A 15,569-nucleotide genomic window follows, 5' to 3' on the forward strand; every position below is an offset into this window, starting at 1 on the left:
AAAATAGCAAACAGCCCTTTAAAATTGTACCACAATTTCACAATTACTGTTTTTATTGCATTTTTAATAAAAAAAAATGCAGTTGATTGGAAGAAAGGGAAAAATCTGGCATAGTCTGCCGTTTCACTGGAAAATTTAGTTTATTTTTAATTAAAAATTACAAGGTTCATTTTTTAAGGAAATTCAAATTAAGAAATGCATGGATTAATTGCTCATAATATCAACTAATAATAATAAAAGCAAATAAATTTCCCTTATTTTAAAGGGGTCATATGATGCGATTTCAAGTGTTCCTTTCTCTTTGGAGAGTTACAAGCTGTTCATGCATAGATAAGATCCCTGAAGTTGCAAAGACTAAAGTCTCAAAACCAAAGAGATATTCTTTATCAAAGTTAAGACTCTGCCACGCCCCCTAAAACGGCTCATTCAAACACGCCCCCACATGTCTACATCACGATGTGGGAAGATTTGCATAACGCCGTCCAAATGTTCACGCAAAGAAAGAAGGTGTGGTTTCAGTAACTGCAGTAGTGTTGATGCAGCTGTGTCAGGGAGACGTTGTGTGCTTCTAGGTGAAAGCAAAAGCACTTTATTTGGCCTTCCGAAAGTAGATGCATTTAGGAATCATTAAGATTACTTACAACAGAAAAGCAACGCATTTTATGGACGACCGTTTCGCGAACCTAGGAGAGGCGGTAATTCTGACTTTGCAATGACAATCTGGAGCTTCTGAATCAATGACTGTATGTTTTATTAGTTTAAGTATTTGCTATTGACTGTTCAAATGTGGAGTTTTGAGCATCGTGTGTGTGTGCGTGTGTATGAGAGAGAGAGAGAGGGGGGGGGGGTGACAGCGCAGCGTCGTGTGTGTGCGTGCGCATGATTGTGTGTGCTCGCATGTATGAGAGATGGAAACACGGTCACACAACCGCGGCTTGCTGTGTGTCAGTCACGAGATTCTGTTCCCCTCTCGGTTTGAACTGATGGTAAAACTAAGGACATTATTAACTGTCTTCACTTTTATTTTGAACGCTAAAGCTCGAGATTATGGAAAGGGGCGTTACATTTCCGACTCGTGCTTGTGGTGTTCGGCCAGTCACAATGCTCTGGGTCAGTTGGCCAATCAGAGCAGACTGTGCTTGTCGGAAGGAGGGACTTTGTAGAAAACGAAGCGTTTGAGAGAGGTGGGGCATAGAGGACCTACAATAATGTACAGTCTTTGAAAAATAATGTTTTTTGAACATTAAAGCATGCCAACATTCTGTTACACCAAATACACAAAATAATGATCTTTAAAAAAGCATCATATGACCCCTTTAATGATTTGTAGAAAGTTTTACTCGAAACGAGATAAAAACACTGCGTAAGAAAGTGATTTTGTGCTGTATGCCGTGTTGACTTTGTGCGTACCTTCTGCATACCCTGCAGAGCCTGCTGCAGGAAGCTGAGCTGCTGCTGGCGGGTGGCGTCCTCCTCGCTGCGCTGGGGCTGCGCTTTACCCTGCTCCTGTTTCAAAAGCTCCACCTCATTCCTGTAGGCATCCAGCTGACACCGCAGACTGTCGTTCTCTTCTTTCAGAGCCTCCACCTGAGCCAGCGGCCCTGGGAGACCACAGAGAGAGAGAGAGGGAGTAGGAGAGATATAAAAAAAATTACAATTGTATTGACGACAGGAAAGGGAAATAATCAGACAGAGACACGCGAGCGAAGGAGGCAGGGGTGAAAACCAATAACGGAACAGAAAGAGAAGAGGCGCATATTAAGAGTCGTGTGCGAAGTAATAAGTCATGGGGTGGTGGCGGTGAGGCCTGGAAAGGGTGAAATGAAAGAAGAAAACAGCGTTCCTCAAAAGCTGCTTAGAGAATTCTGCTGATGGACCGAGATGAAAGGACCCTCAGTACCACTGCTGCGTTCATTTTGCTTTCAGAGGCTAATTAGAGAGGATTAAATGGAGAGAAAGTGTATTACTTAATGCTTGACTTAATGTACCATGGGCATTGTTATCAAACGACTGTAATTAAAACGGACGCAAAAGGGTTGTTCACACCGAGACATTCCGTCATTCAGCCGTCTCTTAACAACCCGATGATCAGAGACACCACCTCTGCTCCGCGTCGAGTGGGAGGAGATAACGGGATTATGCGAGAAGCGTGTCCCTCTCAGATTGGGCAGGGAGCGGGGGAAACAGCTGGGCGTCTGATCATGAGGCTGATGAAGGGTCTTTGCTTATGCGGCTCTGAAAAGGGAGAGGATGAGCATCTGAGTGACGTGGGTGGAAGATAAGGAAAGCCAGGTTGAGCTATGAACACCGTCGAAAGTCTGCAGGGAAACGCATCATTACCTGTCTCGGCTCTGCTAGCGAACTACCTACCTAGACTGCATTTTAAGTGGCCCCAATGGTATTCCGCCTTTTGAGATACCTCTTTTTGGCCAAATTCAAAGGGAAACAACGAATATATCCCTCATGAAGAAGACAATCCCAGAATTCAATCAAAAATACAAGATGGTGGATATGAGTAATATTAGCAGCATCCCCAATGATGCACTATACACTATGCACTCAACCGTGTAGTGTATGAATTATATAGGGTTATTTTGTCATTCAACATCAGAGTCTGATAGCCCCTCAGCCTCCGCAACATAATTAAAGCTGCAACAGTTGAGTGCACGAAGTGTCCAACATTCCACACTTAATTTTGGGTATTTTAAGTGCACTTTTTCTTTTAGGAATTTTCAGCGTGAGCACATTTATCATAGAATAGTGCATACGTACGTGAATTGGGATGATCCTATTGACTATAAATATACTTGCATTCCATGCAATAATTAGAAGTATTGATAAAGCAGCTCATTATAGTTTTAAAAATATATTTTTGTATGTGCTTTGTATTTTTTATGTTTAAGAGTGTCAGGTTGTTAGCTTAGCAGCATGCTAACGACAAACTCTGAAAGTTTGCATATTTTCACAGGGGTTTCCCATAGGAATCCAAGCACTCTGGAATTTTACGTGAGGGCGAAAGATTTCCATGTTGTGTTGCAAAATTTCACCAGAATTTCGCAAAATGTGACTTTATTGGAATCAGCTGTGTCGAGTCTCTGTCGGGTCTGAGCGTAGTTTTCTAATCATTTGTCTATGTAAACCTGTCTTACAGCATAAATGTAACATTTTTACCATGCTATGTCCTGGTAAAGGTAGCTCGTCTTTGAAAAAATGTGTCTTGAGACCACTGAAGTTTGCTTAATGGCCATTCTGTCGTGCTAGACCGAGTACAATGGAATGGCAATTCCCACGGGCGCAAGAACGCATCCTTTATGAAGGTAGCTGCCATGTTACCAATTCTGTGTTTTGTCTGGAAGCATGTTTGGTGTGAATTAGAGGGGGAAGAAATAGAGAGATGGAGAACAAGAGTGAGAGAGATAGAGACACAGACAGAAAGGGAGGAAAGCAAGCGGCTTTTATTGATTTGTCTCATCAAGCTGCTGCCCTCAGAGCCGTCCAGGTTCACCTTCCGCAACATGGCAGGCAGCTCTATCGACCTGTGCTGCCCAGGGGTGCTGACAGTAAAGAAAGCAGCTCCCGTTTGCACACTGTACTATAGGCTATTGCCAGAGGACACTTGCCCGTTATCATTGATTAACTCTGGGGGAAAATAAAAGCAAACAAGTTGGTCCACAGTGAAGATGGAGGTGAATGTGTCTCAAGTTAATATGGCTAAAACTCACACTGAGGTTAGCGTAAGCCAATCCCACTCTTTACGGAGGTTGCACGTCTTACTGGCAGGTCTGAAATATTTGTTTTCATAAACGAGGTGGGTGTTGAATTACCTCCTTCATTAACCATGTGGATCTCCTGCCCTTTCAATCCTGTGACATCCTTCCAGATATCTGACAACCCACAGACAGTGATTGTTATCATTGTTTTCTAATAACTAAGGTCGCAGATGAGAAGACGTGTGAATCAAACCTGGTAAACGTGTGATTACATTTGCATATATTTTCATACTAATGACAGACTCTCTGTTACACTGGAGAATCTCTAATAGTTCTATTCAAATTTCATGAGTTGAGTGGCACATATGTGGAGCCAACGAGGGTCTCACGTCAAATTGACTGTAAAGAGGGTGCGCTAAGTGGTCTCAAGATGCCAAGAAAACAATGACGTCCTACAGTGATAATTTTACGCCATCCCATGATTCTCTGTTCTGAGCAGCTATAGTACAGGTTCTCTAACAGCAGTTTTTTTGTGTGTGTGACAAGCAACCTAAAATGAACCGGAAGAGCAGCTGGCAACTCGGTAGCACTACATTCAGGAAACCACAGGGGGTTATTGGAATAGTAATACAAAAATTACACTTATCCCCACGACTGAATTAGCTGCCAACAGACAGATTTGACTTAATTTGCTCACATGAGAATGTAAAGTCATCAAAGTAACATATGGTGCTGCAACCATGGCCATAGGGCTCAGTTGGGTGGTGCAAGTTCGAATCCAGCTTTAATATTCCTTGTATTCATTCTGCTTTCTTTTGGTCCATCTCTCAAAAGCCAAAAGAGATCATCTACTCCCACATCAAGTTTTTTTTCATACATATATATGAATACATAAGTCTTAAACTTGAAATGGTTGACTCAATCAATCAATCAATCAATCAATCAATCAATCAATCACAGAACCAACAAGATAAAGAAATATTGTATAATACAGTCAGGATAACTTCCTCAAAAGTCGAAAGTACGAAAAGAACTATTAATGGAATCATTAAAGACCCAGCATGTTTAAATTCCTTACGATTCCCAGGTCTGGTTACAGTGTGGGAAAAAAGGCCACATACAGTAATTGATATTTATGTCTAAATTGTTTCCTGATACAAAAGATTCAAAACTACTTTGAGGTCTCACAGGGAAGGGAAATTATATGAGCTTCATTAGTTCCTAAAAGAATGTTTATTGAAAAAAGTTGTCGAAAAGTGGCAGTTACATTGTCGGAATCCAGATATATATCAAGGGTCATTAAACAGTCAGATCTTTCCATGAAGCTCAATTCTTTTTTCACTCTCCATTTATACTGTGAAAATTAGCTGGTTATCTGCAAATGTATCAGTGCTGTGTGATCTGAGAAAAGGTTCCTCATAAAACTGACAAATCACCAGTGGATTCAATCTATATGTGGTTGGTGCACAGAAGCCTCTTTAAGACAATGAGGAAGTACTGCTTGTACTGCTTTAAGAAAAATTAATCCCTTTTGCTTATAGACTGTCAATTAGGAACGATGGATACCTGAATCATCCGAATCCTTGCTTTCTGGGGCGTCCTCCATGTCATCATCTGACATCTCCATTTCCTCCTCTCTCCGAATACCCATCAGCTCTTCGTTGTGGATGTTTCTGATCTCCTGTGAATGAGAGGAATAGAGTCTATAATCCCAACTGCTGCTGGATGATCTCTCACACTTTGATTAACACATGAAATATATGAGCCGGAAATGTAATAAGCCATTCGATCAGATTGTAAAATAGAGATTGGACTCGTCAAGGGCTATAAAAGCAAGCGGAGCTGCTCCAGTGGTATTGATGCAGAGAGACACCAGATGTTGGCCGACCTTGTCAATGTGCACAGTCAAACTTTGCACAGGGACACTTAATGTGTTATAATGGCTGCCTGTGGGGCTTAAATGTGGCAGGAAGTGATTGCACAGCCACCACAGATTGGCAGGGCAGGGCAGGGCAGGGGCAGATGAAGCCGATGTCTAGGCATTGGCACTGCCCTGTGGGCGCTCCTGATGGGGGAGCTCTCCGCCTAATGAGGCATGCGCACAGCAAACGGATAAGGCTGTGCAAAGACACAACATGACCGCCACAGGGAGAGAGAGACTTACTCTCTGACAACAAACAAAAGGCCCGGCATAAACATTACCATCTGTTTAGCACAGCAACACATGATCTCACTGAGAATTACAGAGGTCGGGCAGGTAGCGCAAAAGCAAACAGGCCCATCTGCCCAATCAGGAGAGGGACAGATGATATGGGGCTACCGCAGGAAGGCAACAAACTTTCCCGGTTTACACTTTTCTCCAATCTTTAATACAGGATGTCTAGCTGCCCACAGTATAAATGGGCTGTGATTGAATTCAGGTCGTCTAGGCAACTGCAAATAGCAATCTGCTTGGAATAACAATCAGCTTGAAGCGAGGAGAACCCGCAATAGTGACTGGACATTTCTGTGTCAGAATCAGCACTTACTGAAGCTTTGTTTACGCAAGAAATAGCTGGAAAAGCTTGCAGGGGAGCTCAAGGAAATAAGGACGAAAATCCTCTAAATTCCGCTAAGCCTGAATGTAGCTCTGGGTCAACAACTCATCCGAAGCCGCCATCTTACCGTCACATTTACAAGAGAAGCGCAGCGAGGGTCCAAACTGCTCCAAGGGTGAGAAGCAAAGTAAACAGTTTAATTGTGTGTCATCTATTACCTATCACTTACTGTCACCTGCTCCAGATATAACTAACTGGATTCATGAGTGAAGCAACCTCCTCGAAGGATGTTTAAATGGCACTAATGGGCTGTATTATAACAAACATTTCGAGTGTGAGGTTCAAAGGCTTGAAAGCGTGGCATATCCCTGAAGCCCTGCATTGTCATACTAGAGGGATTCCGACAGTTTTGAGGCTGGCTCTTTTCAATACATAATGTAAGAGGTGAGAGAGGCCTGCTAACTCTCTCTTCTTCTCAAATGAGGCTTCACCCCGCTGTGACAGCATTGAGAGCCTCCTGTCATAGCCATGGTGAAGCTGCAAGCACAATGCCAACCTGGAGTGAGAAGCTGTTCATATCTGAGGCTAAACATATTCGACTTATGTCAAGTGGTCAGAGCAAAGGGCAAAAGTGGGATTGGAGGATGAAAACAGCAAGTGAGGACTACATCAGCTTTTTGAAATGATCAAGGGTTATTACCCTTTCTTGTCGTCTGATGGGAGAAATGAAAGAGATGAAATGAGCTCTCTCTTTTATTGAGTTCCGCAATTACCGCAGCATTAATAAGCTCTTTTCAGAGATGAAGAACAGGGTAAGTACTAAAATAACTCTATATGTAACTGTTTCATTTGTAGACAAATCAAATAAAAATGTCATTTAAAATGTAGAATAAGGCAGTCAATCAAGGACTTATTTAGTTCATGAAGTTAACAAAAGCACTAACTGGCAGTAATAGCGATTTGTCTAAATGTGCTTCACAATGGGCTGGTAAAGGATGGACGTGTGCGATATTTCTGATGGAAACGTCCATTTCTGATGACTCTAAATTTGATGAAGTTTATTAGGAACGAATAAAAGAAAACGAATTACAACTATGAGATAATAATCTATAAAGGATTGTTTAGGACATGGTGCAACTCATTTTAAACACCTACCTTAAACAGCGAGGAGTCTCTTTCGGCATTTACAGTACCTGCATCTTTAAGCTGTTCCAATGGCTTCAAGTGAACATTTACAACCCAGTCACAGTGAAACACAAAATTCAACTAGAAAAAAAGGAAGGATGGGGCTTCAGCTTGTGAATTGATTGAATCATTAAAAGTGGCCGTAACATACTAGAACAAATTCAGACCTGAATGCCAGTGTGTTGTTGATTGTAGATTACTACCCTTCTCCAACACATACTTTAAGGAGGCTGCTGAAGGTCAAGTTTACCCACTAGAACATCTTGATGCATCTCGCTTCTTTTTTTATTCATTTAGCATGTGCTGTTATGAAGACAAACATTTTTTTTATTTGATGATTCATGCTCAGTAGATAAAAAAATCATGTTGAATCTAAAGCCATGAGAATTAATTACAGTAAACTACTAGGAACTTGTTTTTATGACACATGGAAAGTCCAGTCCTCGGTTGATTTCACACTGAGCACGAGTTCTCAGTTTTATTAGGTGTAAACAATATCAGCCCTCTGATCCATGTAAAATACTGTATTAATGTTGCCAGCAATGGAAATTAAAGAGCTAATTAGACACCAGATTGGGTCTTTGTGCACTAACAATCAGAGACATGTCTTAAAACTTACCTAATGACCACAGAAAACAGAGGTAAGAGACAGAAAAAAACACTTCAACAACAAAAATGTGGATTCATTAATTAGCTTACAGTGTCTGTCTCCAGCTTCCACTAACAGAGAATAAATCTCTCTTTGACTGAGCTTTGAGCATTTTGGAGTACCAATGATTTAGATACTGGCATTTCTATGGTTTCTATCAGAAAAGACTCAATGTTACCTGCCAGTTGTGAACCGCTGAAATCTCAGGGTCAGTGTCGGGTCACATTTCACTACCAGAGAGAGCTGAGCAATTAAACTATCATACCATTAACATTCAACTCAAAAGAAAATACATGGACTTCAGGATAGTTAAAGTACTCATGGGGAGCTTGCAGGGAAGGGGAAATGGAAAAGTCTAATATCTGAAGTAACATACTGCATAATTAATTCTGAAGATGTGAAGCACAAACACATTCACTTAAAGAAATGAAAACACCAACCTCTGCTTGCTTTCGCCACATGTCCAGGTTCTTGCGTTGGGCTTTGGAGAAATGGTCCCATGCCTTTTGTTTGGAAGCAGCGTGGAATACAGACACAATCTGCTCAACTGTGGCAGGGGATGCAGGGGCCAGTATGGGCGTCCAAAGAAAGAAAGAGAGAGAGGGGCGATTGGGAAGGTGCAGAGGAGTGAAAAAATTTGTGTCAGGTTGGAAGGAAGTGATGTTGTTTTCCCCTACCCCCCTCTATACAGCATAAATACTGAGCTGGGGTGACTGGTGTATCTGCACGGATGAGATCACATTTCTGTCTCTTCTGAAAAAAATCACGTTAAAGGGAGAGTTCACCCAAAAATGAACACTCTTGTAATCATTTACTCACCCTCGTGTCGTTCAAAACCCATATGACTTACTTCTGTAGAGCACTAAATATATTGTAAAGAACGTTGGGGTCCAAGCAAGAAGATTTTTTGAAACATGAGAACGAGTAAATGATTACACAATTTTCATTTTTAGATGAACTATTGCTTTAACTTCTGTGGCAGCTATGGACTGTTGTTGTATGTAGCAAAACAGCAGCTGGAGCATTCTGCCTAACATCTCATTTTGAGGTGTATGGAAGAAAGAAAATCCTTTGGGTTTCAAATGACATGTGGGTGAGTCAATAATGACAGATTTGTAGACTCTCTTGGGAAGATTAAACAGCAGAATAATGAATTCCCTAGCGTTACCTGAAATCAACTGTTCCGTCTCATGTTTCTTCTTTCTCAATTACCACAACAAACCTCTCACCTTCATCGACTCTGCTGGCCGGATAGTCAAAGCATCTCCTGTATTTTAAGAGTACATCAAGTGGAAGCCTAATGAGATGAATGTTTCATCTATGACAGGATGGGCTCATTACTTCAGTGTGTATAGATTAGAGAGGACGTCTCACTTATTTAAACTCATTAAAGCAAACCTTCCAGAAATAGTCATCTGTTCAGAATTAAGAGATGAGGCAGTCAATCAACTGTTTTGGGGGACGTGAGTGCTTTGGATGTTGGAGATACATGGCAGTAATTTCCTGTGAGAATGTAAGACAGGAGGAAGGCGCAGGACGAAAGGGGAACATCTGCTGAGAATCACAGCTGCTGACAGAATGTGCTGCTCTGACATAAACTCTGTTCCAAAAACTAGCAATCTGCCAACCTAGACGGTGTTTTGAGGTAACATCGGTGCGCTAATGACATTAAAGTGGAAGCAAAAAGTAGGCGGCATAATTATGCGCATTCCTGTGGCCTAAACATAAGGCGGCAGCACACGTATCCTTTGTAGAGAAAAAAAAATCATCCAAGATGGTAAACAATAAGGCAAAACATACACTATTGTTCAAAACATTTGGACGTTTCTTGAGCAGCAAATCAACATATTAGAATTACTTCTGAAGAGATCATGTGAAACTGAAGACTGGAGTAATTGACAGCCCTGCATTGCTATAGTTTCTGCTCTACGGTTTTACGCTGTCCTCCATTTTCTGAGTACTCGAGCAGCTGTAACGTCAACAATGTCTCGCAAGCAATCCCCGTGCTCTGTGTTTGCATTTTCTCCCAACATCCGAGCTGCTGACGACGCTGTGGATTACTTTCATTTTTCAAGGTAATGTGCCTCAAAATCTACCTAAATAACTCCAGACTCGTTTGAGAATGCCATGTCTTTATAGTGCTTAGTGTTTTAACCATATTTGTGTGCACACATCGAGTATTTTTAACTGATCAGCGCCAGCTCTGTAACATCTCGCTGTTTCGTCCCACTTTCAGTGCATTTGGCTTTCCATATGTACGGCTAAACACCGGTTCTCTCGCTCTCAGTTATGTTGCTTCTACCAGCTGTTTATTCCTGTAGATATGCAATGCAGAGAGACGTATACACAACACCCTCTTCTGGAGATGTGGTGGGAATATGAAGCTCATTTGCATTTAAAGCGATACACTCCAAATCAGCTCTTTTTTAGACATGCCCCAAAAATGACATTTTCCAGCTGTTATAATAAATGATCTGTTGGGTATTTTGGGCTGAAACTTCACAGACACATTCTGGGGACACCCAAGACCAATATTACATCTTAAAAGGGCCATAATAGGTGCCCTTTAAGCTACTGTCATGACTAGATCATTTGAGACTATCATATCATATTTCAAAGAGTTTCTGTATGTGCAATGCATCATGGATCCGAAAAAAGTGTCTGGGAAATGACATCAAAGAATCCATCAGCCTAAGTGTTGTAACTGCAAGACTGACAGGTAAAAACATATGGTCCCAGCAGCTTGATGTATGCATGACATCATTACTGATGGTATAACGTGCCCCATGCAGATTCACTCAGAGATCCAATTTCTCTCTCCATGAGAGGGGGTTAATAAACCCTGGAGAGTCAGGAAGGCTGCCAAACACATCTGTCTGCGGCAACGGCATGCTCAAGAGTGAGAGAGGCCCGATCGATAGTGACTTCAGCATCCTTTAATTTGATGGAAGAGATCGATGGCAAAGCCAGGATGGAGAGCATGTGCCTGAGTGTTTGCACCACTGAGATTGTATAGGTGTGTGTAAGTGTGCAGTATTTTTAGCCTGATGTGCAGCAACCCTGCCATGACAAAGTATCCCTAGTTTAAGTTTTGCCTGTTCACTATTCACAAATGAAAATTCTAAAGTAATAGTCAAACGTCTGTCTGATTTAGGCCAAAACAACAGCCTTGAGCCGTGCAAGCTCGATTTCATGCATCATTACGAATTTTGTCGAACTGCAATCACAAGTTTATAACGCAACACAGGTACGTGTTGCTTCTCAGCACTGCCTCAAGGCCAGCCCTCGTTATGGGCCTCTATACAGTGTCATGGCTGAAAGCAGTCTTGCTCAGCATGTTGATTTAATGGCACAGACGTTTGAAGATAACTCAGTCACCCCCCAGAGTACTGGGCTATGTCACTGTAATGAGCATTTACATTTATGCTTTTATCTAAAGCGACTTATGTGTTTTCATGGTATACATTTCCATTTCTATGTTCATGCATTCCCTGGGAAAATAAATCATGATCTTAGCATTACTAGCAGCTTAGCTACCACATACAGTACTTACAATGCACTGATCTAGCCTTGCCTTCGGCATTTGCATATTTATATTTAGTATGTTACTGGCCTTTCTCTGCATTTATATTGCCTCAGATTTCCAAAAAATATTGTAGTAAAAAGCAAAACCGAATTCCTGATTTATAGACTTTAATACTGTTGCAAAAAAAAAAAAAAAATCTATTTTAAATAAATGTTTTAAACTTTCTATTCATCAAAGAGTCCTGAAAAAACTAAAAATGAAGCAGCACAATTGTTTTCAATACTGATAATAATAATGTTTCTCGAGCCGCTGACTTACCGAACGCAAATGTTTGAAAGGTAGTGTATGTCTTTCACTAAGTTAGTATTGTTATTATTGGTGCCATATCAGCTGATAATGGTAATTATTAAGCATCGGTTGATACTGTATGGATCTGAATGTTTATTTCTGCCTATCCAAGGTCAATTTTTAATTATAAGATATAATTTCATTCAATTCAAGTTTATTTGTATTGCGCTTTTGATGATGCAAAGCAGCTTTACAGAAAATTAAAGTTTCTACATTATATTTAGTAACAGCTTATCAGTGGTGACTCAAGTTGATGTCCATATGGCAGAAATGTAAGTTAAAAATCAAGCAGTTAGTTAATGTTATGTAATCAAACAGACGGTGAACACTATTAACAGCAATAATTATATGAATAATTTAGCACTATAATGACAAAATGCAGCAAAGATTTAGTGCTTTTGATACAGGATGTGCTGTGCATGTAACTAATTTAGCCTTTACTAATATGACTTAGAGCCCTGCACGGGCCTAAAATATAGGCTTTTTCCCTTCTCCCAAAACAGCTTATACTGTTTCAGCTATTAAAATATTTCAGTTTTGTATGAAATGGCAAAGTGATTGGATTTTGTTTCGTTATTTTATTAAGTTAATTTAGAAAAACGTTTGGAGCATTTTTTTTATTTGTTAAATGTAGGTTTTTTTGTTTTTTAAAGTAACGACCAAGCGGCCAGCGGCAGACAGTGAGTTGATCATAGCCTATGTTTGATATATTTAGCCTTCTCAAATTATCACTACTTGTCTAAAATCTATAGTTATAAAACAGCTCCACAATGTTAATTTAAAGGCTTAACCTAGGTTAATGTGCACTGCTGCATATCCAGTCGTTTGTGCCGAGAGTGCAAGCTGAAGCGCGCCAGAGCGATCACTTGCATTGGAAACACTTCAAATACGCTGTCATTTTTGCTCATAAAGGTAAGAGTAATAGACTTCATTGTTTGGAACTGTAAAGGGCCTACTTTTATTTGTGTGCACTCAAAATATCAACAAAGCATGCAATAAAGACATTAAATAAAGGGGAAAAAGCAGTTTCGTTTTTAAGCAGGAGCGCTTCTGAAAAACTCTAAAGGCACATCCATGAGGAGACGGCGAGTCAGGATCATCATCAAATGCATGGATGATCCAAAATGCAGCTTTTCCCGAAGCATTGGGAACTTGTGTTAGTAAATAAAATTCTCCCAGATGCTCTGCATGGTCAACTGTCACCTGTATGCTAATGCATGCAAATATGCGTTGCGTATTGCGTAGGCGATGTGTAATATTTATAATATAATCAGTATTTCATACAGTCGCCATGTGTGCTCTGCATGTAATATGGGCACAATTAAAGGAGAGAAGTTAAATGAGCCAGAGTCCGACCCGAGCCCAATCTGTTAAAGACAGGCTTGCAGACCTCTAATATGACTCCAGTATATAAGGCTTTTCAGCTCAAATATACATCTATGACATTAAGCAAAGTGATCATTTAGTGAATTTATTTGTTTAAAATACTACAGATTTATAATATCAACTATTATGTGAAAATATTTACTTGTCGTCTCCCATATTTGTGCAATAATAAGAAAGCTGGTTTTGCGAGGTTGTTAACAGAAACATTAACACTTTTCCTACAATCCATCCATTAGATGGGGCAAGCACAGATTTGGTTTGTGACAGCACCCGTCTGCCGCCTCAGCCGGAATCCAGCATCTTAAGCTGAAATAGTCTTACCCAGAATTCCCCTGTCACTGCGTCCCACCTGCCACTGCGACAACCTGCTGCTCTATCCTCCTGCAGGGCTGCAACCCCAGCAAGCTTTTAGCTGTATCCTGCACTTCATTCTTTACTTTGCTGTGTTCTGTCTGCGTTCAGATAAGACAGATGCTCAGCTGTCAAAATGCTTTCTCTCCTCTGCGAGAGCGACTGTTCCGCCGCACGTGTTTACCATCACGACAGACGAGACATTACTAGAGTGCCAGATACTTGGTTTGTATCAAAGGTTGCTGTCTGCTGCTTGCAGATAAAAGGCTGGACGCTGCTAAATACCAGGGGAAGCTACTAGAAGGTGCTTCTAAGGTGACGTGACCTTTCTGATGAAACATCTGTAGCTAGTTTTCCTGATAGAAGATAACTTTGACAGACAGCTCGAGCAGGCTTGGTAGCAAATCAGTACAGTCACTGTTTCCTCGTTCTAAACCCATTAGAATAACCTGACAGGCTTCAGAGGGAAATATCTATCAGAGAAACACAAACAAGCAAGCAAACAGAAAAGACAAATTCTGGCAGATGAAGTCTGTATCTCGGGGAAGGTGATGTTTTGTCTCTTCAAAACAATAAAACACCCTTGGATTTCAACCTGTCACTAGAGAAGAGACGTATTGGTGAATATATTTATGTCTGCGGATGCTTGCGAAACTCCATCTCTATATGACATCAGGATGGATGCAACTACAGTGTATGGCATAATGCTCTGATAGACTGAGATCAGTGGTGTTGTGCAGTGATGACTGTGAAGGGATATGCAGAAACTTACCATGACATTCCAATTAGATCAAGATACTGTATGACATCACTGATAAATCAAGCATTATTCATATCTATAGGACAGTGAACCATGATCGGATCAGGAATTCCAATCGTATCAATAGTAAGAGCAGCGAAGTCAGAATAGGAGGAGGAAAACTTTCTATGAAGCCTGTATATTGATGCAGTAGAATTCATAATGCCTTATATTTCATTTGCATGTTTTTGCAAATACTATTACCCCATTAAACTCCATGATTAGCACCACATTTCTTGTGCCATCATGTGTTTCGTGTGCATTTACTCTTTATAGGTGTTACCATGAAAGTATTATAATGTTTTATGTGACTCAAGACTCAAATGAGGTTTTCTATCGAATAACGTTACTAAAAAAGTTTCACTGATTATTCAACAAACACAAAGATAAAGGATATTTGTGGCAAGTCTGCAAAGCCAATATGAGTGTGGTGTGAATTTTAACATTTGTTTATTCTCCACCATTTCTTTCCAGAAACAATTGGTACAGTGCCACCTACAAACAAAAAGCACAGATTGTTGTGCAGCTTAGAAGTCACAATGTTTTTGCTTTTTTTCCATTGTTCACCACTTTTATCCTTTTTTATATAGCAGTCATAAAACATAATGAATAATTCATGATATATTTGCTTTAACAAGGAACTATAAATGGAATATTGTTGGATCTAAAAATAGGCTTTTGTGGTTCGTCCATACCTTACTATATCCAGATACAGACCATTTTGTCATTTCCACAGATACATACACTACCATTCAAAAGTCTGGGGCCAATAAGATTTTATGTCTCTGAAACAATTCTCTTCTGCTTACCAAGGCTGCATTTATTTAATCAAAATACAGTAAAAACAGTAATTTTGTGAAATATTATTCAAATTTAAAATAACTGTTTTCGATGTGAATATATTGTAAAATGTAATTTATTTTGGTGATGCAGCACTGTATTTTCAGCATCATTACTGCAGTCTTCAGTGCCACATGATCCTTCAGAAATCATTCTAATATACTGATTTGCTGCTCAAGAAACATTTCATTTTTATCAACGTTGAAAATAGTTATGCTGTTTCATATTTTCACAGTTT

At 40.3% G+C, this 15,569-nt stretch overlaps 1 protein-coding gene across 5 annotated transcripts in view; it reads right to left on the minus strand.

Moving 5' to 3' along the window:
* Positions 1-15,569, minus strand: part of LOC306853048 (ecto-NOX disulfide-thiol exchanger 2-like) — a 224,110-nt gene that overhangs the window by 22,582 nt on the left and 185,959 nt on the right. For all 5 annotated transcript variants that reach the window (XR_013782697.1, XR_013782698.1, XM_079390213.1 and 2 more), the window contains 3 exons: positions 8,522-8,628; positions 5,277-5,391; positions 1,411-1,601 (listed from right to left, as the gene is read on the minus strand). Coding sequence is in view for 3 of the 5 variants with exons in the window: in XM_079390213.1 (XP_079246339.1) it covers positions 1,411-1,601; positions 5,277-5,391; positions 8,522-8,628 (413 nt within the window). In the remaining 2 variants the exon portion in view is untranslated. The remainder of the gene's footprint in view (positions 1-1,410; positions 1,602-5,276; positions 5,392-8,521; positions 8,629-15,569) is intronic.

The sequence above is a fragment of the Barbus barbus genome (assembly GCF_936440315.1).
Source record: "Barbus barbus genome assembly, chromosome: 33".
NCBI lineage: Eukaryota > Metazoa > Chordata > Actinopteri > Cypriniformes > Cyprinidae > Barbus > Barbus barbus.